This window comes from Epargyreus clarus, unplaced genomic scaffold (genome assembly GCF_041222505.1).
Source record: "Epargyreus clarus isolate Ecla_fem2 unplaced genomic scaffold, WU_Ecla_fem_2.2 ptg000016l, whole genome shotgun sequence".
Classification (NCBI taxonomy): domain Eukaryota; kingdom Metazoa; phylum Arthropoda; class Insecta; order Lepidoptera; family Hesperiidae; genus Epargyreus; species Epargyreus clarus.
In genome coordinates, this window is record NW_027332224.1 from 5,340,444 (window position 1) to 5,366,828 (window position 26,385).

Here is a 26,385-nt window from a genome sequence, read left to right on the forward strand (position 1 = left end):
AATATGTTCTTTTCTGCATATTACTTTTACAAAATAATGTCGATGTTTCACATCTACCAGGCGTCCCGTGACGGCTCACATTTTTTTTTTTAAATACGAATTGGTACACACCAATTCACTTAATTCATGCATCCTAGAGGATATTTTAAAATGAGTTAGAGATATGTTTAGGTTTTCTGGCGATATTTTCCTTCACCGTCGTATTAAGTGATTTAATCTTAATTTTTAAAAAAATCTGAGATACTTACATGGGATTTGAATCGGCAGCTCCAACTGAGGTCCAGTTTCAACAACTACGCTATCAGTGCCTTTAAAGTCTTTTACTCAAACTGTCTTTGCGTTAGTAGATTGCAACAATAATTTTATTGTAAAAGTTTATTCAGAAATAAAAAAGCTTGCAGGGTAAACCACGTTGCTTTAGACAGAGCTTTAGCGTTAGGCGCTTCAAATACAGGACGTTACAATTTCACATTCAATTCATCCAACTTCATACATTCACCTTTTTCGAAGTTACACTTCTTTTGTGCAGCGCTTAACACTGCTGGTATAACAGAAATAGGTGTGGCGGTATGCCGCCGGAGTCGAACCACAAAGGGTTCTGCCTTCAAATTTATTAGGCGTACACTCCGTTAAATTTTGAGTGAATAAAAATAATAATTACGGCAAAGAAGTATTACTTCTTACATATTGTACATTAGTACACAGACGCTTACTATAAGTAAGTTTAAGTTAAGTTTTTATTTACTTTGTCAATGACAAAAAATCAAATAAAAATGTAGTTTTATACTATGTCAATTAAAAAAACTAAAATAAAATTGTAGTAATAAATAATAAAAAGTATCTTATGTCTAAATATAATTCTAAAGATTATACATAGACATTTAATAATTGAGTATTGTTTAGAAAACAAAGTATTATATATGTGTACATGATGCAAAGGAAAGACTTACTAGAATGAAGTTACTGCATTCGAAATGAAAGTAGCAAGCGAACTAGCAGTCCACCTGATGGTAAGTGGTCGCCATAGACACCTATAATCAACCCCAGGTAGGATTGTTATCCTATCTGAGATTGGCTACAGTGTTCACTGAGGACTAAGTTGGAATGCCTTATGTCTCCCTTACCACTCTTCAAAATCATCTCCAGATAGGATTGGAAGCCTATCTGAGATCGGCTACAGCGTTCTATGAGAACTAAGTTGGAATGCCTCATGTCTCCCTTACCACTCTTCAAACACAGCAGCGCTACACTGCTGTTATAAGACAGAAATAGGTGTAGCAGTACTTCTACCACATAGGATTTTTAGCATAGGAAAGTCTCCCGCCATATCAAATAATCATACTTGGGGAGCACCATGTTCTGATCTCTCAAAACTTGTATATATGCAAGATATTCCAAAAACTTCGATAGCGTGATTCAGAATACATACAATGTAGCGCCATCTAGTTACGAAGTGCGGAAACTTTTAGCATCTACACATATATAATCTTTGACTAATATTTGGTAGGTTTACATCAAATTGTATACAACATCGATTTACGATCTAAACATCTATATTAAAGAGTATATTATTGTTATTTCTTTCTACTGTTATTGAGGTCGTACCCCTAAAAGTTACAACCCTCCAAAAAGTAAAATTTCGTTAAAACCTTTACCAATGAAAGACATCACTAGGCTAACCTAGAGGGAGCATATGACGTATGAAATAGTTTTTGCGTGTCTAGGAAGGAATGTCCCTTTGCAACGTCACGGTAGAAATCGAATGTGTAAGATGTTTTTTAATCTTTCGAGGGGGATAGCTCCCTATCCCAGTTCATGAGTAAGATGTTTTTTTAATCTTTCGAGGGGGCATAGTTCTCCATTTTTGTGCCCTCCTTCCCCTTCTTAGTGATGCCCTTATTACCACTCATTTATTCGAGAAAATTCGATATTACTCAAATGACAAAACAGATTAGTACCTTTCCTCTCTTTTATCTCGATTTATCTCAATCATTTAAAGACAAAAAAGATTGAAAACCTGATAACATTAGAAACCTTATTTTATGCGTAGACACGGAACAGAAGATTATTAATAGGAGTTGTTTAAATATTAGAGTTAGTCATAAAATAGTACGTATTGATAATAGAAGAAGAGGTAGGTTTGAGGTAAATGGTGATCTAACTTTAATAACTTTGGAAGATGCTGCCGTGTGAAGCCGTGGCGGAGTCCTTTTTTTCTGGGACAGAGCTGAGCTGCGTCAATGGGCTACCAAAATATCAAAGCTGGTGTCTAGCGCCGGCCTGTGGACCATCGAGGCAATTCGTCCGATATCCCAAAGTTGGGTAGGCGATTCGGCCTGTCCTTCTGTCTGACTCAGGTACTCTTGGGACATGGTTGTTTCGGGACTTATCTGTATCGGGAGCCGACATCCAGGTGCCAACATTACGATTGCCTCAACTAGAGGGCCACACGTGGGGATATGCTGTGTGGAGTCGGAGCGCAACGTGCTCAGCTCTGTATTGAGTGCCGACCTTGCTTCCGACCGCGATTCACGCCATGGTCGGTAGCGACAGGTCGTGGGAAGTGCGATCCTTAGCGAAGCTGTAATGCTTGCGAAGGAGGTAAGAGAGCCAGGTAGGATGAAGCATCTTCTCAAGCACTTGGTCGCAGACGCACGAGATGCCAGAAGGCGGTTTCGCTGGAAGCCACCCTTTTCCAGTCATGGGACTGGGAACGCTCAAGGGAGCGGAGACGAGATGGAGATGATTTCGGCTGGATCCAAATCCGGTATTAAAGGCTTGAGATGTGAGTTTACATGCCCATCTCTTGTGGGACATAACTGAGAGGAGCCCTCGGGAAGTGTTTGTAAAATCAGCGCTGACCGACGTTACCGGGCCACGAATGTAATACAAACGCTTCTCGTCTCTCACCGGGCGGCACTACCAGCGCTTTTTCTTTCAACTTGATAAATATATCCTAAATAAAACCCAAAAAAAGTAAGAAAACCGTTCTAACAAAATTTTGAAACGGAACTCATTCTTAAAAAAGAAATTTCGTCGTTATAGGTGTCACTAGTGTCCCTGATAGCTGATCTTAATTCCGTTTAACGCCACCAGGCGGCACTACCAACGCTGATCTTTGAACTTAACAAATGTATATTTCTAAATAAACCCAAAAAAGGAACAAAACCTAAAAAAATGCTAAAACCTTTCGTCGTCATAGGTGTCGCTAGTGTCGTCATCTGAATTTAATCCTCTTTAATGCCACCAGGCGGCACTGCCAACGCTGATATTTGAACTCAATAAATGTATATGTACCCAAAAAAAGTATCAAAACCGTTCTAACAAAATACTGAAAAGGAACTCATTCTTCAAAAAACATTCCTTCAAAATATTCCTAAGTATAATACAAAAAAAGTAACAAAATCTTGAACGGGAACTCATGCTTTGAAAACCTTTCGTCGTAATAGATGTCGCTAGTGTCGCTATCTGAATTTAATCCTCTTTAATGCCACCAGGCGGCGCCGGCTGACTGGCCGGCGGGCTCGGTGCTGTAGGTCTGGGTCTCGAACATCCAAGCGTCGCGAACGCTGGCAACACTCTCAAGTATACGAAGGGCTTGATCAAGTTCAGAATGAAGTGGGACGCGTAGAAAGGTACCCGTCGCGTGGGTATATGCTCCTGGATGTGATGGAAGAAGTATATCAGAAAGACCGTCCCTAATAGCGCTAGGAGGTGGTTGCGGGGCGAGGTGAAGCGGTATCTGAAATAAAAGGGTTAGCATTTTTTTTAATAGCAAACGAGGAGGGGTTCGCTGATATATTATTACGCCATCCCTCCACTCACCTATTATTCACTGCTCGCTTTTACTTACTAGTCACTTATTACCTACTTCTAACTCAATCACTTTTCACCATAGATTAGTAAAGATTACTTACTCCTAAGAAGAAAATGTACCCAGTTTTGAGAATTGAAATAGTTGCGTAAAAAAGTTTTGCCACGTCTCCGTGCTAAAATGTCCCTAAAATATTTGAAATAATTATTTATTTATTATGTAAATTACGCAGTATTAGTTATTTATTCGTAAATTTTCTCTAAAAATGTTTTTATTTGTCAAGAATTCAAAAAAAGAACTTACTAATAAGTCATTTGTAGCTTCATTCAATTTCAAGGCGGCGAAGTATCTTTACTAATCTATGCTTTTCACCTATCACTTCCCCATCGCTCATTTACTGCGCACTTATTATTATTACGCACTTTCTACTCATTCGCGCCCCGTCACATACCATTTCCTTATCACTCCCTACTCCGCTACTCACTCACTACTTATTATTATCTACTATTTATTACTATTTACTTACTTAGTAATACTCGGGGTGACAGTAAGCGCCCAGCCAAGCAAAGATGCAGTGGTCTGAACGATCGCGAATACAGGAGTTGACTTCACTTTGATGTAGTCCGCCGATGTACACCACCGGAACGCCTGGGAAGGTTATTGATTCATTAGGCGTTCTAACATGATCATTTATAAATATTTTTCTTGTGAAAAATCATGATTAGAAAATTCTAGATGTGAAATATTATGTGAACAATGTGAAAACTAACAATGGAAATAATCACAATGTGAAAAATCACAATGTGATATATCACGACGTTAAAAGTCGCCATATGAAAATTCACAATGTGGAAAGTCACGACAGGAAAAACGACGAATTGAAAAATCACGTTACGAAGAATAACAATGTGAAAAATCACGAAATGAAAATTCTCAAAGTGAAATATAACCATGTGAAAAATCACAAAATGAAATATAACCATGTGAAAAATCCCGAACTGGTATATAACCATGTGAAAAATCACGAAGTGAAATATAATCACGTAAAAAATCACCATCGGAAAAATCACCATGTGAAAATCTCGATGGAGAAAAGCAAGATGGAAATATCATTTATCAAAAACCAAAAAAAAAAATATAACAAAATGCACTTTTTAAGCACGCTCCAGAAGAACTTATGAATATGAGGATGGTCCGCACCAAACTGCTGGTCCGCTCTGAAGTTGTTGCGAGCGAGTGTAGTCATACAATTTACTATGGCAACACGATTCATTTCTATATTCAGAGCGGACTAGCAGTTTTACGCGGACTATACAGACTTTTTTATTTAAATGAGTTCACTCTTTTATTCCACTTGTTTTAGTTAATTCACTGTTTTTCTTCCACTCACCAGTCTAGTAGCCCAGTGCAGATCAATCCCCATCATAATATACAGAATCCCGAGAGCCAAAGACGCGACCCCAGCGGCAACAGCGCCACCTATATGCTTCAACACCGCTCGCTTCACCTCCGCAGGTTGCCATGACCGGAACAGGAACGGATCAGTCACGAACAGGCAGACCGTTGGGGAGATGAAGGAACCTGAAATATATTTAAGTTTTTTTATACGATAGAAGAGTAGCAGACGAGCATGCAGTCCACCTGATGGTAAGTGGCTACTGCCGCCCATGGACATCTGTAATCAACCCCAGATAGAATTAAATATTCCTACCTGAGGTTGGCCACGGATGCGCCGCTACCCCTGAGGACTAAGCTGGAACGCCTCGGAAAAGTATATCTCTCTTACCACACCCTTCAAAACGGAACACAGCAGCGCCTAACACTGCTGTTATTAGGCAGAAATAGGTGTGGCGGTGGTGGCGGAGTCGAACCACAAATGGTTCTACCACCTTCAAAATGACAAACCAATAGAACTAACCTTAGTCCATTGGCTCTACGACCTCGTCGGAGGCTCGAGGCGGAAAGTTGAATGGAGGTCCCCAAAAGTGTTAAAGTTTTGATGTGAAACATCTATAGCCGCACGTAAAACCGATTTCTGGCGTGGCGACGCATGCCGTGGCGACGCGTCACCACGCTATACGATGGCATATATATACAGTCTATATGCAGTAGTGTGTACGGTGTGGCGACGCGTCGCCATGCGCAAACATCGTAATATTTTATTTTATCATTATGACATATTTAGTTCCTATCACAATATGTTCTTTTCTGCATATTACTTTTACAAAATAATGTCGATGTTTCACATCTGCTAGGCGTCCCGTGACGGCTCACATTGTTTTTTTACATCAAGTTGTCAATATGAAATTGTCATGTCAGTTGAGAGAATAAAACAACTGTGTACAATTTTAAAATAATTGGTTGTTAATAAAATAGTAAAGCAATTGGTGAGTGACAAAACTACCTACACAGCGAGTTATAGTGACAAAGCTCAAAGTAATGTGACAAATTAAAGAAGTATGATGAATCAAGTGCGAATTAAGTAAGAGGTAAACAATGGTTGAAATTAACAACTTAAAGTGTAAAAGCTTTTACACTCTTGGGGAACTCGCTGAGTGATACACATTGCATAGATTGTTTCTTTCTAACGACTTTTTTTAGCAACTGTGTTTGGAGGCCCAGGATCGGAGGCCCGGCGGAGGCCAGGGCGGACCACCCTTTTCACCCCGTTCCTTCTTATATAAACGAAAGTGGAAAAAAATGAATAACGGTGATGATAAGGTTGGCAACTAAGTTCCCGCCGTTTTTCGAATTTTGCAAACTTTGTAATTAAAATAACAATTGATTAAGCAACATTTTTGTACTATTGAAGAAGGAAATAAACATACAGTCCACCGGATGATAAATGGTTACTGCCTCTCATGGACATTTGTAATCAACCTCAGATAAGATGATTCCTACTTGAGGTCGGCCACAGTTGCGCCGCTACCCCTGAGTAAACTGGAACGCCTCGGAAAAGTGTCTCCTTACCACACACTTCAAACCAGAAAACAGCGCTTAACATTACTATTATTGCAGAATAATGTAGCGGTCTGGAGTCGAACCACAAAAGATTATTTAAAATATTGTGGCGTATTCGTTATACCACAACATAATTGACAAAATATTGGAGCTTGAACACCTTTGATTTCAAGTTAAATCGCTTCCGCTTATGAAATTACATTTTTCATTTTTATCTTTACTTATGTAACATTTTATTGATATTGACATTATATCTTATTAACGTTTAAATAATATTGGAATTTAGTATCTACAATTTAATAATTTGAACTTATAAAATGCCACTTAAAACTATATTTGTACGCCATTTATGGCAGAATGAGCGAAAATTCTTGATTATAACACCAATGTATACACCTTATTCTACAAATAAAGATTTTTGTATTTGTATTTGGGCCAGATCCTTCGAAGACCGGTTTTGCATCAAGCGCACGTCGGCTCAGCGGCCGGCGGAGGGACACTTGCTTTCGGTCCGCCTTTCTTATCGCGCGCGCTTGCTTACTTATGCTTTCGTAGTTTTAATAGTAATTGTAATTTAATCGCTAAAGTAATAAATTGCTTTCTTTCATTCTAAATAACATTCTTCATTCTCTCGTCTATATCACTCTTTCTTTTCACTTCTTTCCTTTTTGTAGTTAATTTAAATTAAAATAATCTACAAGTCTGAAATCAAAGTCATCTTGAAGGTCTTGAAGTCATGTAATAATATAGTCACATAAACGGTACAGAGTAACGATATAACAATTATTTATTTATTCAAAATTATACGTAAGTAAGTTCACACTAGTGATTAGAAGTATTATAACTACACAAGTATCTCCGTTATTCGACTGCTCTTGCTGAAGTCTCCGACTAGAATGTCGCTCTCTGTTAATTTGAGCGCCGCCAAGGCGTCGTCCCCACTTCACCTACCCGCATCTATTTTTAAACTGTAGTATCAAATGAGTCACTTATTACGTTAATGTAACGTTATAAAAATGTGATATCGTTAATATCCAAGCTTCTTATTAACGATGATAACAAGTCGTTAAAATAATAGCGGTGAGAATAATTTCTAATTTATCTTGTTAAATTCGTACATCCCGCTGTAATATGTTTATTATTTCTAAATTCTTGACTTACCAACTAACCCACCAAGCAGACATTGATGAGGGAAGTGCGCCCCAGCGTACATACGCGCAAGACCCACGCCGGTCATGACAGAGAAGTACATGGTCTTCAGTGGTAGCCAGTTGTAGATCTCTCGTAACCTTGGTACGCCCCTATGAAGATATTCATTAATTAGATCATGAATTCGTCGTCCGTTGTCAATAATCAATCTATCCGATTTGCTCCCAAAGATTTAATGGCACAATTTCTAGTAGCGCCTGTTATTAATCAATCTGGATAGATCGGTCTGGATGGACTGCTAATCAAGGTGGCTACCGAGATCCAGGACAAAATTCTAAAATAATCATTAATGCCTGATATTTAGGATTATCTTTACCCTACATTGACAATTTCTGATAGACAGGTAGATATTTTCAAATTTCATTCTTTGGTAGACAAAACATTGGATAGATTGATTATTAATAACGAATGTACAAATTCTGTCTTTTACAGACAACAATTTATAACGGGCGATTGATTTGATAGAACTCGGTTTTTTAACACGCTTTTATTTTAGCTTGGGTTGTACGTTTGTATTTGCTCCACTTATCAATTTTCAAAAAGCACCCCACACTTTTTCCACAATTATACAATTTACTGTTCCTTAATTGATTCCTAGATTGAAAATTATTTTCTATTTTTAGTAATTTAGTAATCGTAAGTAATAGTATTTAGTAATCTATTTATTCAATAAATAGTCATCGTTATCTGGAAAAAAATCGTAATATTTTATTTTATCATTATGACATATTTAGTTCCTATCACAATTTGTTATTTTCTGCATATTACTTTTACAAAATAATGTCGATGTTTCACATCTGCCAGGCGTCCCGTGACGGCGCACATTTTTTTTATTTTAATAGACGACGATGATTGTGAGTGTCTTGCACGACCCGTCTGGCACGCTTACGCTGTTTGTCCAACAACCTCCGACACCGAGCCGATACCGATAATTATTGACGGCGCCGAAGTAGCGTACATACATTTACTATAGCAGCTTGTCCACCGAACGTCCGTCACCCGAGCACCGTCATCCCGGCCGCCGATATTCCGAGTACATCAGCGTGACCGCTAGATCGGCACCGAGTTTTTGTCCGCCCGATGTGCCGACAATATAAAACACATTGGAACTTGTCCATACACAGCCGTCACACGAGTGACAGCTGTAACAAAATAAACCACCGATATCGGTCGTAGTGGATAAACTATCGCCGTCACGACATAATTAAAATCGGCCCGAAATAATCTCGTTCTCGGTATCAGCTCGGTGACGGTGCGGTGGACAAATAGCCTTAGTGTCTGCAGATATAAAACACTCTAATTCTACAACAGTTAAAAATACAAACGACATCCGACCCATCAACGATGTCTGTTGGTGTCTGATACTGTCTGTGCCTGACACGGCTCGTACCTGAAACGCATAGTGTCACACTTACAGGTCATTAATCATATGCGAGCACCACATATTGCAGAGCATGAAGAGTGTGGCTGCAACAGCGCAGTGTCCTGAGGGGCTGCCTGGACCGGTCTCACACGTGAACGGTCCTTGCCTGATGGTCGGACGGACGCTGTCCTCATAGTAGGACGTCTCACGGACCCACCAGTAAGGTCTGTCTTCGACTAGGATCCTGATACAAATAAAATTGGAGTGATCAAGCTGTCCACCTGATGGTAAGTGATAGACATATTATAATATAGGAGTAGCAGACGAGCATGGAGCCCACTACTGCCGCCGGACATCTGTAATCAACCCCGAAAAGATTAGATTCTTATCATAGGTCGGCCACAGATTCGCCGCTACCCTGAGGACTAAGTTGGAACACCTCGAAAAAGTATATCTCCCTTACCACACCCTTCAAAACAGAACACAGCAGCGCTTAACATTGCTATTATTAGGCAGGTAGTACTCGTATGTCTCCCTTACCATAGACTTCAAACCGGAACACAGTTAACACTGCTGTTATTAGGCAGAAATAGGTGTGGTGGTGGAGCCGCCGCAGTCGAATGTCAAAGGGTTTTACCACCAAAAAGTAATTAACGAAGTAATTTTTCGCATTAATTTTCTTCACTATAAAATTCTCGTGTCACAATGTTAGTTACCGTAACGGCTCCTCCGCAACGGCTTTGTCGATTTTCACCAAATTTTATATGCATATTCAGTAGGTCCGAGAATTGGCTACTATCTATTTTTCATACACCTAAGTGATAAGGGTTGTTTCATATGGCAACACAACGTTTGCCGGGTCAGCTAGTATTCTTATATTTTTATGTCAATTCGTATTTTTTCCACTAAACTTTAAATAAAACCATTACCATTTCAGCATCGTATTAATCCATCCCCCAAACGCAACGGCGAGCAGCATCTGCGCACCAAAGACAGAGTCGATGCCAGCGATCACAGGGAACCCGTACTCCAACACCATGTGAGGGTTGTATAACTGGTTCAATTTGTCCAAGTGCCATTCCATGTCTGAGAACCTGGTGACAACGATGTTCATGTTTAATGTTTCATGTCGATGTACATGTTTATTACGATGATCATGTTTACTGTCGATGTTCATGTTTAATCTCCATGTTCATATTTTTTTTATAATATAGGAGTAGCAGACGAGCATGCAGTCCACCTGATGGTAAGTGGCTACTGCCGCCCATGGACAACAAATACGAATTGAAAATTTTAAACTATTGTTACGTTAGCTTATGTTTATAATTAATTTAAATTGCTACACCCTTCCAGGGTTTCATTCCACTGTACCAAAATTTGTAACGCCTTTTTATGTCATAACCGCATGAGGCAATAAAGATTAAGATTATGATTATGTCGATGTTCATGTTCATGTCGATGTTCATGTTTATTGTCGATGTTCATGTTTAATTTCGATGTTCATTTTATTTATTTATGCGCACATAGATAATTGATATAAAACACTTATAAATAAAATTTTGTGCAAAGGTACTGCTTATTCCTAATGAAATATCTTCCAGCAGACCTTTAAAAGGAGATGGGTTAACAAATGGTGGATATGCGTGCACGAGACTGAATGAAAATATGTTATTATTTATTTTAATCATACAATACATACATATAATACCGAATAACGCATAGGATGAGACTTAAAATATAAATAAAAATACATATAAAGATATAGTTATATAAAGATAAAGGTTTAATACATATTATTATAGTACAAATACAAAAAAAATCAATAATATTTAATGATTAACTAATACTCATCTTGCTAAGGAGAAGTAGTGGTCTTTTACTCTTTTTAAAAGTAGATATATTGTTAGGCTCTCTTATGCTTGGTGGAAACGAATTCCACAGTCTGGCTGCATGAACAGTGAAGGAGTTGGAATAGGAACTGGTTTTATGAGGCGGGAAACGAATGTTCATGATGACTAGGTAAATATATATTTGTTTTTGTAATATAGGAGATGACGATGCAGTCCACCTGATGGTAAGGCTATTGCCGCTCATGGACATCTGTAGTTAACCCCAAATAAAGTTAGATTACTACCTAAGATCGGCTACAGATATTCTGCTATCTCTGAGGACTAAATGGAATGCCACGGAAGAGTATGTCTCCCTCACACCCTTCAAAACAGAACACAGCAGCGCTTAACATTGCTGTTATTAAACAGAAATAGGTGTGGCGCCGGAATCGACCCACAGAGGGTTCTACCACTTCGAAAAGTATTGAATAAACATAGATTTCTGTTATCGTCGTAAATAAGAAGCTTGGATGTTAAAGATATCGCAGTTTATAGCATTACATTAAAGTAATAAGTGACTCATTTGATACTACAGTTTAAACACAGATGCGGGTAGGTGAAGTGGGGACGACACCTTGGCGGCGCTCGAGTTAACAGAGAGCGATATTCTGGTCGAAGACTTCAGCAAGAACAGTCGAATAACGGAGATACTTGTGTAGTTATAATACTTCTAATCACTAGTGTGAACTTACTTACGTATAGTTATTATATCGTTATTCTGTACCTTTTATGTGACTATAAGATTACACGCCTTCAAGACCTTCAAGATAACTTTCATTTATATTTCGAACCTTATCTGGGGTTGATTACAGATGTCCATGGGCGGTAGTAGCCTCTTGCCATCAGGTGGACTGTATGCTCGTCTGCTACCCATAAAACCTGGTGTAATACACACAAAATAATGTCGCAACTAAACGCTTGCCAAACCTTAACAAATCGCCATAAATACAAATATGTGGATTAGTATTTGACAGGGTTTGTGTATCAAACAAGTTAAATCATCACATGTTAATATAAGATTAGTTTTTCGCTTCGGCACCGCTCACATTTTTAGTTAAGATTTTTCGAAATTAATGAAATATGAAAAATGAAATCAAGTCCAAATTTTTTTAATATTAGTATCAAGGTTTCAAAAATAATACCGCATATGCAAGAGTTGCTAATGGCAGAAAGACTCATCTACTATATACAGCTAAAAATAAATATATGTATATAAATAATTTAAAGAACTAAAAACAACGCTTTTATAGATAATCAAATAAAAAAGTAAAAAATAGACCTTAATAATAAAATGATTAGCAACAATTAATTTTACTGTTCAAAAATCGTAGAGCAGAGGTTCCCAAAGTGTGCGCCGTAGAGGGGGGAAGTAAAGAGGGGCGCCGTGAGTCGATCCTCTAATTATTGGACACCACAAATATTGGCGTTATGATTAAAAATGAATATCCAAATTAAAAAAAAAATCTATTAAGTTAAGATTAAAACTACTTCGCAACAATCCGCTACAAATATGTATGATGGTGTATATTTTAAACCATGCAGTATGTACCACCCTCCCTCCCACAAAGGATGCGTGCAGCTACAAACGGACTGACTGACGGACGGTTGACTCTACGACGGTTAATCGTTAAGTGACGCTGTCAACCTAAAGCATGCCTTCATCTTCTCCTTCTTCTTTCGACTGTCTTCTTCAAATAGCAAGGACAGGGCGCCGTGAAAAAATATTTAAAAAGTTGTTGGCCAAGTGCATGTTGAACTCACACTTGAAGGCTTCCGTGCCACAAAAACTTTATTTTTTTAATTTTTACTATTTGTTATTATAGCAGCCATTGAAGTGATTGTGAACATGTGAACTCTCTACCTAATACGATTCAATAGATAAAGCGAAAAATAGATATAATATATCTTATATATAAAATTCTCGTGTCACAATGTTAGTTACCGTACTCCTGTGAAACGGCTTTACTGATTTTCACCAAATTTTATATGCATACTCAGTAGGTCTGAGAATCGGCTACTATCTATTTTTCATACCCCTAATTGATAAGGGTTGTTCACCCTTAATATTTTTTTATTTATATGGCAACACAACGTTTGCCGGGTCAGCTAGTAATATAATATAAATAGTCGAAAAATAGTAATTTTTGGTATGGCGACTCCAATTATTTTCAGCTTTTTTATTTGCAGTATTTAGTGGTTGTTATAGCGACCACCGTTATACATACTCTGTAAAAAACAAGTGTTTATTTATTACGGTTCAGGAAATAGACAAGGAAACTTAATAATAGGGTTCCGTTTTTAGTTCTTACCCTTTAAGTACGGAACTCTAAAAAGCATAACAATTGATATTAAGCACCCTCTTATTTTAAGAACAATGAATCCGTTTTCATAACAACTAAATTTTGTTTCCTCAGCGCGCTTAAAACGTATCAGTTCATCATATGCTCGTAGGTATCCAAATTTAGGGCATCCAGGCCGTCTAGGGCGATAAATCAATACTAACGCGCATCCCACTTCGAACTCTCGATGGCAGGTCGCAAAATGGCCGTCTACACCGCGCGATTTACAACAGGTTCACGTATTTTAAATTGGGAATTTGATTTTTTGTTTATTGTGTAATTAATATCGTTTTAACCGAACCGAACGTAATATAAGTTTTCTGCTCAATTTTATTCTTAATTAGCTGACCCAGCAAACTTCGTACACCTTAGAATCTATTTATGAAATATATTTCATATTTACTAACTTTTAAACCTTCCCTGGACTTCCACAAATCTTAAAACTAAAATTAGCCAAATCGGTCCAGCGACTCTCGAGTTTTAGTGAGACTTACGAACAGGATTTGATTTTTATATAAGACATGTTTGTTTGAATTGCGTGGTATGAATTATTTTTTGACCTGTTGATAGTACCTACTTCTTAACTTGTGATTGCAATTTAGTCACATATCGTTGCCATTTTTAAATTTTAATGATAATTTAGTTTTCTTTGTTTTATTTTTGCGGTTTTTTCCCAAAACAAAATAGGTACATGTAAATCAGAGTATTGTTATACTCTAACGTGGCATTCTGAAGCTGATCCGATGATAGAGCCATAGGAAGACAAAGGAACTCTTCAGGTTACTGGTAAACCCCTCGAGTGTGGCTCATAAGAGTCGATTGGAAGAGTCCCATAAATGGGGCGTGTTTTATTATTACAATAATGAACATTTTCGCAAATCGCAAATAGAAATATCCACAAAGTAATTCACATAAAAATAAATAAAGCATAAGTGAAAAATCAATTTACTTCTATTTATAATTAAAGCAATCATATAAATCTTCAAGCATATGAAACACATAAGCAATAAAATAATTTTAAAATAAATACGTATACCTCGCCCAACAATAGCTAAAATACCATAGAACAAAACAAAGAAATAAATCAAAAGTAATACAAAGCAATTGGAAAATAATACAAAAGCAAAAACATACCACGTAAAATAATATACCTACATAATCTACTAAAACGATAAACATATTTACTACAAATTGACAAACATAACAAAGGAACAAAAGATTGCATCTTCCCGGTATCCCGATAAATCATCCCGGTAAATACGCTGATAGCCGGGAAATATATTTAATATTAATATTTATCAAATAAAATGAAAAATATACTTTACTTGTCTTGTATCACTTGGATGCAAAAGATTCCAAAGGCGTAGAGAAGCTCCATTTTGAACGAACACTTTACACAAACAGGACTATTTCACTGGGAATTTACTGCGGAGTGAAACGGGTGTACCGGGATTGTCAAGGCTATTGATTTGTCGGGACTGAAGCAGACGGTGTTGCTAGTTTGGAGATTTAGCCGATTTTTTGGGCACATTGATACGTTAAATGTTTTCGTGACACAAAATGACGGTAAGGATGTCAAAGTGCAATAATTATATTTTAAAGATGAAGATGAAGAAGCAATGTAGACCATTGCTTAAAAATTAATCATTTTTGGATATTTTAAATATTTTCCTTGTTCATAACTTCTTGAGTTACATGTAGTAGGAACCTTTATTTTATTTCACACTAATAATAAAATAATGTAAAATTATGTATATTGAAATATATATTTTGTAAATATAGTAAAAAATATATTCTTAAACATTGAATTATATATTAACATTGAATATTAACTGAAATAAACATTTAAAATGCCATTTTCCGTGTAATTAAAGATAGGTTTTTGAAAAAAAAGGGACATTAAAATTTTAAAGCTGTTATTTCAATTTCATTAAAACCTACTTTAATTTCATAATCAGCGCCATCTATTGCACACGTCAATAACTACTTACATAACTAACTTACTAAAGTTTAAACAACGCCATCTATTTAACAATAGAATAACTTTTAGACGGGGCGAAAAATTGTATGCTACTCGTCAACAGATGGCGCTGCATGGTGCATCTCAAATATTATAATTACAATTGTTATCATTTTTTATCCAAATGTTTAATAAACTTAATAAATAATATTATTTTACATGGAAATTTATTATTTAAGGTCTATTAATTCCAGTTAAGAACAATAGTGCTAAGATATTTATATTTTCTCGAAACATACTTTTTTAGGAATCGATCACACCTATGGGTTTATTTATATATAAACCACAATAAATATACTCTAATGAAAATATTCTACAAGTCAAAGCTACATAATACATATAATTAGTGTCGAAAACCTTTCTCTCAATTACCGCCAGTTAGCCTCGCTAAGCGGACGGTAGATGGCGTAACGGTCGGGCGGCGGGCGGATTATGTTTTAATAATTGAATATTATTCTATGGTAGCGAGTATACCGGGTAACACAAGTTTTGAAACGTACTTTTATGAGTGTAAAATACTTGTATGTAAATAAAATATATATTTGTGATGTTGCAAATAGGTTATTTTTTGTATTTTATATAAAGAAATAGCGAATGCAGTCCACCTAGTGATAGATAAATTGGCGACATTTATAATTAACCCCAGATTGGTGTCCAGATAGTGAATGTATACAAGATCGGCCACAGATGCATTGTTATTCCTAAAGACTACGTTGGAACGCCTCGGATCGTATCTCTTCCTTACCACACACTTCAAAATGGAACATAGCAGAACTTTGGCTTATACAGCAATTTCAAAAAATTCATGTATATTTATTTTTATAATTTTGGAATAGCAGACGAGCATACTGTCCACCTGATCGTGTGTGGATTCTGACGCCCATGGACATCTGTAATCAACTCCTGATAAGATTAGATTCCTATATCTGCCACAGATACGCCGCTACCTCTGATTCAGCTGGAATGCTCGAAAAAGTATGTCTACTTACTCCCTTACTCCTTTACCACACCTTTCAAAGCGGAACATAGCAGCGCTTAACACTGCTGTTATAACAGAAATAGGTGGCGTTGCCACCGGAGTCGAACCAAAGACGGCTTACCACCTTTCAATGCTGTTAATTACAAATTAAAGGTAAAAAAGTTGTGATTTAATTCGAAAACCGCCCATAAGGTCTTCGAAAACATTTAACGACTGCTTGTGATAACCGGTACACACTTAAATTAGATTTACGTAATAAATATTCCTTAAAGTCAGAATCGAAACAAAAGATAGAATATTATGTTGTAAATGTTATCTGAATTTTTGATGTCATAAATATTAGTTATGTATCGAATTTTAGACACAATTAATCGGTTGTAAATATTTTGTTTAATAGCCAATGTGACTGTTCATTTAGTGTTGTATTTTTAGATTAATAAAGCGTCTTTTTTTCGGTATTTATAATATTATATTGAAGTGGTAAGCGAACTTACTGTCCACCTGATGGTAAATGGCTACCGCCGCTTATGGAGATCAATAATCAACCCCAAAACTAGTTTCCTATCTGAGGTTGGTAACAAATGCGTTGCCTCTGCAGCACAAAAGAAGTGATAGCCTCGAGGTTAAGAAACGCGGCCTCTTGATCGAGGGGTCCGAGGTACAAATCCCAGGCACACACCTCTGATTTTTCAAATTTATGTGTGTATTAGAAGTTAATTATCACTTGCTTAAACGGTAAAGGAACACATCGTGAGGAAACCTGCATACCTGAGAATTCTTAAAAAACGTTTTCAAAGGTATGTAAAGTCTACCAATACGCACTTGTCCAGCGCTGTGGACTATGGCCTAATCCTTCTCATTCTGAGAGGAGACCCGTGCCCAGTGGGACAGTAATGGGCTGATGATGAAGTATCAAACGAGTATGCAGTCCACCCGATGGTAAGTAGCCTCTACCGCCCATGGACATCCGTAATTAACACCGGACAGGACAAGATTCTCACCTAAACGCTAAATGTAGTCTACCGTTACCGCACCTTTCAAACCAGAACACAGCAGCGCTTAACACTGCTGTTATGAGGCAGAAATAGGTATGACGGTGATGCTGCCGGAGTAGAACCACAGACCGTTTTACCACCTTCAACTATTTCAATATTTTTTGTAGGTAGACCTCAGGTAGGATCATCTTATCCTATCTGGGTTTGATTACAGATGGTCATGGGCGGCAGCTTACCGAAGGTGGATTGCATGCTCGTCTCCTACTCCTATATTATATAAATACTAAAAGTTGTTCGTAAAATGTAACGTACTGGGGTGTAAACAAAACTTGTGTCGCCGTGGGTACAGTAGGTGCGAATCCCGGCTGACTTTCGACAAATTTAATCTTTGAGCGCGGCCAGTGACTTTCGCAAACGATGTTAAAATACACAACGTATCTGAAGATACGGAAAAAATATAAGGAATGTAAGGAAATTAAACATGCTTATGTTATTTTTGTTTTTTTACTATATAAAGGTAGAAAACGAGCATGGAAACAACGATGTCTCTTATTACATCCTGAATTCTAGATTCCTACCTGAATTCGGCCACACGCTCAACGCTACCAGTTAGGACTAAGTTGGATTGCCTGGAACAAGAAAATGTACCCAGTTTTGAGAATTGAAATAGTTGCGTAAAAAAGTTTTGCCACGTCTCCGTGCTAAAATGTCCCTAAAATATTTGAAATACTTATTTAATTATTATGTAAATTACACAGTATTAGTTATTTATTCGTAATACTTCTCTAAAAATGTTTTTATTTGTCAACAATTCAAAAAAAGAACTTACTAATAAGCCGTTTGTGGCTTCATTCAATTTCAAGGCGGCGAAGTATCTTTACTAATCTATGACCGCACACTTCAAAGTGGGACAAAGTAGCGCAGTAGCGCTTAACACTGCTGTTGTAAAGCAGAAATAAGTGAGGCGGTGGTGCCGCCGGCGTCGAGCTATAAAGTGTGCTGATAAGACATGATTCGCAACTAGTGAATGCAATCCCGACTCGAGATCGTAAAGTCGAGATGCCGCGGGATCCCGAGATTTTAGGGATTACGTCTAGTTAAAAAATCGGGATCGGGAGATCGGGATCCCGCGAGATCGGGATTGAATTCCCTATTCGTAACGATAAAATTCGTTGACCAACTTACTAAGCATTTGCCCATGGACATCTGTGACCATTTCCATAAAGAACAGGTTGTACGTGAAGCCGAAAGCGTTGTTATGTAAGAACTTTTAAACGTGATAGAACCCTTAGGGGTTCGACTCCGGCGGCATCACCGCCACACCTATTTCTGTTATAACAGCAGTGTTAGCCGCTGCTGTGTTCTGGTTTGAAGGGTGTGGTAAATGTAAATAATAATAAATTAATAATTGCAAAAATAAAAGAAAAGAAATTAGAAATCATTTGCTTAAAACGGTAATGAAAACATCGTGCGGAAACCTGAGATATCTTAAAAAAATCTCAAAGGTATGTGAAGTCTACCAATACGCACTTGTCCAGCGCGGTCGACTATGGCCTAATCCTTCTCATTCTGAGAGGAGACCCGTACCCAGCAGTGGGACAGTAATGGGTTGTTGATGTAAATATTGATGGTGAACTAAAAATTGTACCCTAAAAGGCATTTAAAAGATTTTAAATCTTACAACATATCTTTCAATACTGTTACCCATTGTACCCGTCAAGACTCGTAAACGCTGTATGATCACGTAGAATTATTACATTAAAATATAATCTGGAGGGATGGAGGGGGGAAGCGCTAGCTATCTCTTTCTCGCTTATGGTGTCTCTGTCTGACTTTATACAAACTCTATCATATTGGTTTAAATACGCAATTGTCGAGTGAAGTGTAGGTAGAAACTTCTAGGGTAGACGGCGGCACCATCGTCAAAACTCTTTCTGTTATAATAGCACTGCTGTTCTAACTGCTTTCTGTTATAACAGCACTTCTGTTATAACAAACAAACAAAAACAAACAAACGCTTTCTACACTCACAGCCCCACACTAGGATTCCCTGTATCGTGGGTGCCATGGACACACACATAGACAAATACACAAACACCCAGACCCAGAAACAGAAAGCTAAATTCATCATTTAGATATCCGTCTGGCCGGGGATCGAACCCGGGACCCTCTGCGTGTCAGACCGGTATGGTGACCGCTCCGCCACGCGGGTCGTAACAGAAACGGGTAACAGAAAGAGGGGACCTTCTACCCCCGTTCTACAACCTTTTAAATACTGTTATAACAGTATTGTACAGTGTTATAACAGTAGTGTACAGTGGTAGAGCCCTTTGTGGTTCGAATCCGGCGGTACCACCGTCACAACTCTCTGTTATAACAGCAGTGTAGCGCTGCTGTGTTCTGCTTTGAAGTGTTTTTTTTTTATAATATTGTATTAGCAAAGAAGTAGTCCGGCTACTGACGCCCATGGACACCTGTAATCAATCCCAGATAAGATTTGATTCCTCCCTGAGATCGACCACAGATGCGCCGCTACTCACGAGGACTAAGTTGGAATGTCTCTTCACTTCAAACTAACAGCGCTTAACACTATCTACTGATACCTATTAAGCAGATATAAGTGTGACGGTGGTGCCTCGGAGTCGAACCTGTATAACAACATGTATAATAACGATACTGTAGCGCTGATGTGATCTGCGTTTATTTTGGTAAGGGACAGACTTTATAGGTACGCGGAGTTCCAAGTTAGTCCTCTTAAATCGTACCTGGGGGGCATAGATTAGTAAAGATACTTCGCCGCCTTGTAATTGAATGAAGCCACAAACGGCTTATTTTAGTAAGTTCTTTTTTTGAATCCTTGACAAATAAAAACATTTTTAGAGAAAATTTACGAATAAATAACTAATTTACGTAATAATTACGTAATTTACGTAATAAATAAATAATTATTTCAAATATTTTAGGGACATTTTAGCGCGGAGACGTGGCAAAACTTTTTACGCAACTATTTCAATTCTCAAAACTGGGTACATTTTCTTGTTAGGAGTGAGTACTCTTTACTAATCTATGCTGGGGGGTTACTACCATCTCTTAACACAATATTATTTTAATCATACTTTTACTTTTTTGCAGTAAATTTAACTTTTATAAGCAAAATATGACAATTTCAGTTGGTTTTATACAATGGATAAGCGAAAAATGACTAAGTTTAAGTTTGGTCAACTGTGTATGGCGGAATATGTTACTGTTTTAAGGAGGAAATAAAACTTTCCTGAACTATGATGGTTTTTAAAAGATGCTGGTAGGCCCTCTGGAGTTGAATACTGATGTCCATATAAGGCGCCACTTTCCAACACGAGGAAATCTTATTTGCTTGTTACTCCAGTATAATAAATACAAGCAATATATGTAAGTATGTATTATATATACGACGACCCGCGTGGCGGAGCGGTCACCATACCGGTCTGACGCGCAAAGGGTCCCGGGTTCGATCCCCGGCCAGACAGCTATCTAAATGATGAATTTAGATTTCTGTTTCTGGGTCTGGGTGTTTGTGTATTTGTCTATGTGTGTGTCCATGGCACCCACGACACAGGGAATCCTAGTGTGGGGCTGTGAGTGTAGAGAGCGTTTATTATTTCCGTTGTACTCTTAAATGAAAAAAAAATAACTTAAAATAAATTTCATAGAAAGCACTGTCATTTCTAAAACCAAATTATATTATAGGAATAAGTATCTACAACTATTCCAGACGATTTGAGCCCTTTTGTGTAAATTATGACACCTATAGCCCACAATATTAGACCTAAACCACAGTAAAGTATCATATAACATTTATGGGCTGTACACTTATTGCCTTGGCCATATTTTAGTGCCTTAAAACTATTGAATTATGACGTTCCTGTCAAAGCTCCCGCCAAACAAAGGCAAGATGGCGACCAGGTTCTATTGTCTATGCTCATGGATAATTACGTTACGGTCGCAATTATTCACTACCGTAAATTCTTTATTGAATAGAGTTATAAAACAATTTCTCCTTCTCGGCGGCGTAACAGACATTTTAGTTACGCTTCGACAAATGACAAATTCTCTTGCTTTTGTCAATATCTCCGAATTACGCGGGAAGGTCCTACAGAAGACATATTGTTTTGAGCATAGACATTTTTTTGTGGTTTTAAAACTTACTGTGGTTGGACTGCGCAATAAAATATGCAATAAAAGTCTAATAAAATAAATAATGCGTTTAGTGATGCGGTGAAGGGAATATTACCGGAAAAATGGTAAAATTTTGATTATTATATTAGGATGGTTAGTACCTATGCTGTTAAGACAAGTCAAGCGAAATAGAAGCATATCTATATATTCACGAGCTTTTGCCCGCGGCTTCGCTCGCGTTACGAAGTAATATTTTCAACCCCCATTTTATCCCCTTGGGGGTAGAATTGATCAAAATCCTTTCTTAGCGGATGCCTACGTCATAACATCTACCTGCATGCCAAATTTCAGCCCGATCCGTCCAGTGGCTTGGGCTGTGCGTTGATAGATCACTATGTCAGTCAGTCACCTTTGAGTTATATATATTTAGATTAATCTCATAGATTAGTAAAGATTACTCACTCGTAACAAGAAAATGTAACCAGTTTTGACAATAATAATTGAAATTATCACTATCATCTATTTTCGTGTTTGAGAAATATTAAAAAAATGTAGTTTTTACATCATTTACGAATGAAACGATATTTCTCCGCACTTTTTATTCTTCGACTTCATGTTATCGTAACAATTAACTACGCATGTCGGCATTGTTCCGCGTAAATGACACTATGACAACTATTTAAATCATTTAATGGCTTCCTTCAATTACATGGCGGTGAGATATCTATACTTATATCTATACTAATATTATAAAGAGGAAAACTTTGTTTGTTTGTTTGATTGTAAGGAATAGGCTCAAAAACTACTGGACCGATTTTCAAAATTCTTTCACCATTCGAAAGCTACATTATTCACGAGTAACATAGGCTATATTTTATATGAAATATATTTGATAAATAGATTTTGAGGTAAGTTTGCCGGGTCAAAATACGCTTATTTGAGGTGTGCTTAGTTAGTCCTCAGCGGCTTTGTTTGGTATTTCACGTAAATTCTAATTTAAGTAATATTTTTATTAAAAAAATATATTTTTTAAATTCAATAAAAAACATAGACCTACGAATAAATAGATACCTTAAATTCCACCAGAAACCCGAAACCACCTCCATTCCACAATCCAAACATTTCATTGCAAGTTAAACGTTCTATCAACGCATCAGCGCCATTTAAACCACTCAGAACTGGATAAATCCGCCCGTAATCCGGTTAGAACCGCCTAAATCCGGATTAATAGTCTGTCAAATTGCCGCTAGGGGCGCGCGAGGCCACCTGCGACCCCTTGGCTTGTTTGCGCCCCATTTTTTGCTTATTAATCATCACAGGATAAATGGAGGATTATATTGTTTAACAACACGGACAGCGTGATAATTTTGTTTGTATTGATTGAAAGATGTGCGCAATAACATGATAATGTATGATGCAATTTAAGTTTTATAAGAGGGTGTAACAAGTGTATTATTATAACGGTGAAGTAGAAAGTAGAAAATTGTGGTTCGACTCCGGCGGCACCACCGCCACACCTATTTCTGCCTAATAACAGCAGTGTTAGGCGCTGCTGTGTTCCGGTTTCAAGGGTGTGGTAAGGGAGACAGACATTTCCGAGGCGTTCCAGCTTAGTCCTCAGGGGTAGCGGCGCATCTGTGGCCGACCTCAGGTAGGAATCCTATCTGGGGTTGATTACAGATGTCCATGGGCGGCAGTATCCACTTACCATCGGGTGGACTGCATGCTCGTCTGCTACTCTTATATTATAAATTCTGGGAAGTAATGATATATCACAAACTGAAGGAAAGGCCTCATTTTTGTGAAAATATATTTTTTGCATATTACGCTCTAGTATCAAATTAGTACATTATTACAATTGACTTAGTATCAAAGAAATCAACGACAATGCCGGCAGAAGAGAAAACTTCGCGTAAAACTAACACGCACTCATTTCCATAATAACTCCTTAAACAAAACTCACTCATCCTAAATCTCCCAGCGTTTCTATTAAGTATCCTTTTCGGAAGCCACAAAAAACGGCAGACGAACCAAAACATAAAAATACACCCCATAATGTCACATCAAATATTTTTAAACAAGCCACTTAGAGTTTTAAAGTCGTCTTTGAACAACTAATATGTCAAGTTAAAAGTGTTAGCTTATGCGAGAGAGAACCAGTGAAATATCTTATCTATACTAATATTATAAAGAGGAAAACTTTGTTTGTTTGTTTGATTGTAATGAATAGGCTCAAAAACTACTGGACAGATTTTAAAAATTCTTTCACCATTCGCAAGCTACATTATCCACGAGTAACATTGGCTATATTTTATATGAAATATATTTGATAGATAGATTTTGAGGCAGTACAAATTTTGCCAGGTCAGCTAGTTAAATATATTTTAAAAAATTGTGATACAAAAGGTTTAACGCTAAATATCATTTTTGACCAGTCAATCTTAGAGATGTGCGAAAAAACTAAAAGCGGTACAACTATACTAAAGGAAATATACTATACTATAAAAAGGAAAAAAGACAAAAGAGTTGTTGGTTCACTTCTGCATATTAAGTGCAGTATCCGCCAATAAGCCAGCAATTAGCGTACAGAAATAGAGCGGCATAATGTGATATCCTTGTTGAGGCACGATTAAAATGTTATGGTAATAGCCCGCTTTTTGTGTGACCGTTTTGTTGATTAGGCCTTAATTAATAGTATTTTTTAACTACGGAATCTGAAAACTTATAGACCGGATATCTTAACATCGAATTTTCATGAAATTTGTAATTTTAAATAGGGAATTATTGTTTAATAACTATTTTTTATAGATTTTTTTTTTAATATTGTCGTCATAGATTAGTAAAGATACTTCGCCGCCTTGAAATTGAATGAAGCCACAAAAGGCTTATTAGTAAGTTCTTTTTTTTAATTCTTGTCAAATAAAAAAAATTTTAGAGAAAATTTACGAATAAATAACTAATAGGTACTGCGTAATTTACATAATAAATAAATAATTATTTCAAATATTTTAGGGACATTTTAGCACGGAGACGTGGCAAAACTTTTTCACGCAACTATTTCAATTCTCAAAACTGGGTACATTTTCTTGTTAGGGATGAGTTATCTTTACTCATCTATGATTGTCATACCATTTTTTTGTATAAACCCGCTCACACACACATGGACTATTAAATAAAGTTACACACACGTGAATACTATTACTAATTGTTAGGTGTTGGTCCTCATTTTGTAATTCTATAAAAATGTAAAATTACGCTGTTGAAATATGAACAAATGATTCTTTTGTTTTTGCTTTTCCCAGCACATTTCGCGGAGTTTGTGATTATTATTGTGTCTAAATTATTAACGTTTTTTTATTGCAAAAATATGAATTTTGATAACGACATAGGGAATTATTGTTCAAAAACATTTTTTTATAGTTTTTTAATATTGTCGTATAAATATACCTACACCACATATAATACCACACACACATGATTTCTATCATTAATTGTTTAATATTGGTCCTATTTATTCGTCGCTAAAAATATAAAATTACTTTCTTAAAATATGAATTATAATTTGTTTTTATTTTTGACAGCATATATATCTCGTAATTTTCAAATATTAGTTTATTTAAAGTATTAACGTATATACGTCGAAAATATGAATTTTGAAAATGACATGATGAAACTTAACAATTCTAATATTTCTAATGTTGTAATGGACACTATGTCTTTAATAATTTCTTGGTCTCTTTCTGCATAATAAGTGCAGTATCCGCCAATAAGCCAGCAATTAGCGTACAGAAATAGAGCGGCATAATGTGATATCCTTGTTGAGGCACGATTAAAAAGAATGCCATTGTTTATGGCGGTATTCATGGCGTTTTTTGTCTATGGTTTACGCGCCAATTTTGATTAGGTATTATTTATTTAATTATTACAAAATCCACAGCTCTTAAAATAATACAAATACATTTCTTATAAAGTATGTCTTACATCCAATTACGGATTTACAAGTTTTTAAAGAACTCATAACAGCACGAATAAGTAAGTTTTATAAATAGGTATTAATATAAATAAATACAGGTATAAATACTATAAATATATAATTAATTTTAAAGATAAACACACACATATTAATAATATTTTATATTCTAAAGATGTTAATTATAATTTATATACTAATAATGTGTATATTTCAATTGTAATAGCTTTAATAGCTTTAATTTTTTAATATTTTAATAGCTTTGTATAAAGAATATGGATACATAAATACGTTTTTCTCTTTAACCTTTTTTTCGTAGATAAGTATAGATATCTCACCGCCTTGTAATTGAAGGAAGCCATTAAATAGCTTATACGGCTGACAATGTGTCAGTCATTTAATGGCTGGCATGTTGTAATTTACGCGAAACAATGCCGACATGTGCAGTTACGTGGTGCAAAAACACGAAATCGAAGAAAAAGTGCGGAGAAATATCGTTTCATTCGTAAATGCTCTTAAAATTACATTTTTTTTAATATTTTTCAAACACGAAAATAGATGACAGTGACAATTTCAGTTGTCAAAACTGGTCACATTCTTGTTAGGAATGAGTAATCTTTACTAATCTATGGTTTCCTACCAGAAGTCTGCCACAGTACGCCGCTACCTCTGACAACTAAGCTAGAACGCA

At 36.6% G+C, this 26,385-nt stretch overlaps 1 protein-coding gene and 1 long non-coding RNA gene across 2 annotated transcripts in view; one reads left to right on the top strand and one right to left on the bottom strand.

Moving 5' to 3' along the window:
* Positions 1-26,385, top strand: part of LOC140748655 (uncharacterized) — a 342,763-nt gene that overhangs the window by 21,148 nt on the left and 295,230 nt on the right. The gene's annotated exons all lie outside the window — the stretch shown is intronic.
* On the bottom strand, positions 3,188-15,035 carry G6P (Glucose-6-Phosphatase). Its single transcript, XM_073081553.1, has 7 exons — positions 14,901-15,035; positions 10,277-10,441; positions 9,400-9,591; positions 7,937-8,076; positions 5,205-5,395; positions 4,341-4,462; positions 3,188-3,742 (listed from the first exon to the last, which is right to left on the bottom strand). The coding sequence occupies exons 1-7, from the start codon at positions 14,951-14,953 to the stop codon at positions 3,475-3,477; spliced, it is 1,131 nt and encodes a 376-aa protein (XP_072937654.1). The 5' UTR covers positions 14,954-15,035; the 3' UTR covers positions 3,188-3,474.

Coding starts and splice junctions, on each gene's coding strand:
- G6P (XM_073081553.1), bottom strand. CDS start 14,953: ATGGAGCTTCTCTACGCCTTTGGAATCTTTTGCATCCAAGTGATACAA. Junction 10,442..14,900: donor ATCCAAGTGATACAAGACAA/GTAAAGTATATT, acceptor CGTTGTCACCAG/GTTCTCAGACATGGAATGGC. Junction 9,592..10,276: donor ATTAATACGATGCTGAAATG/GTAATGGTTTTA, acceptor TATTTGTATCAG/GATCCTAGTCGAAGACAGAC.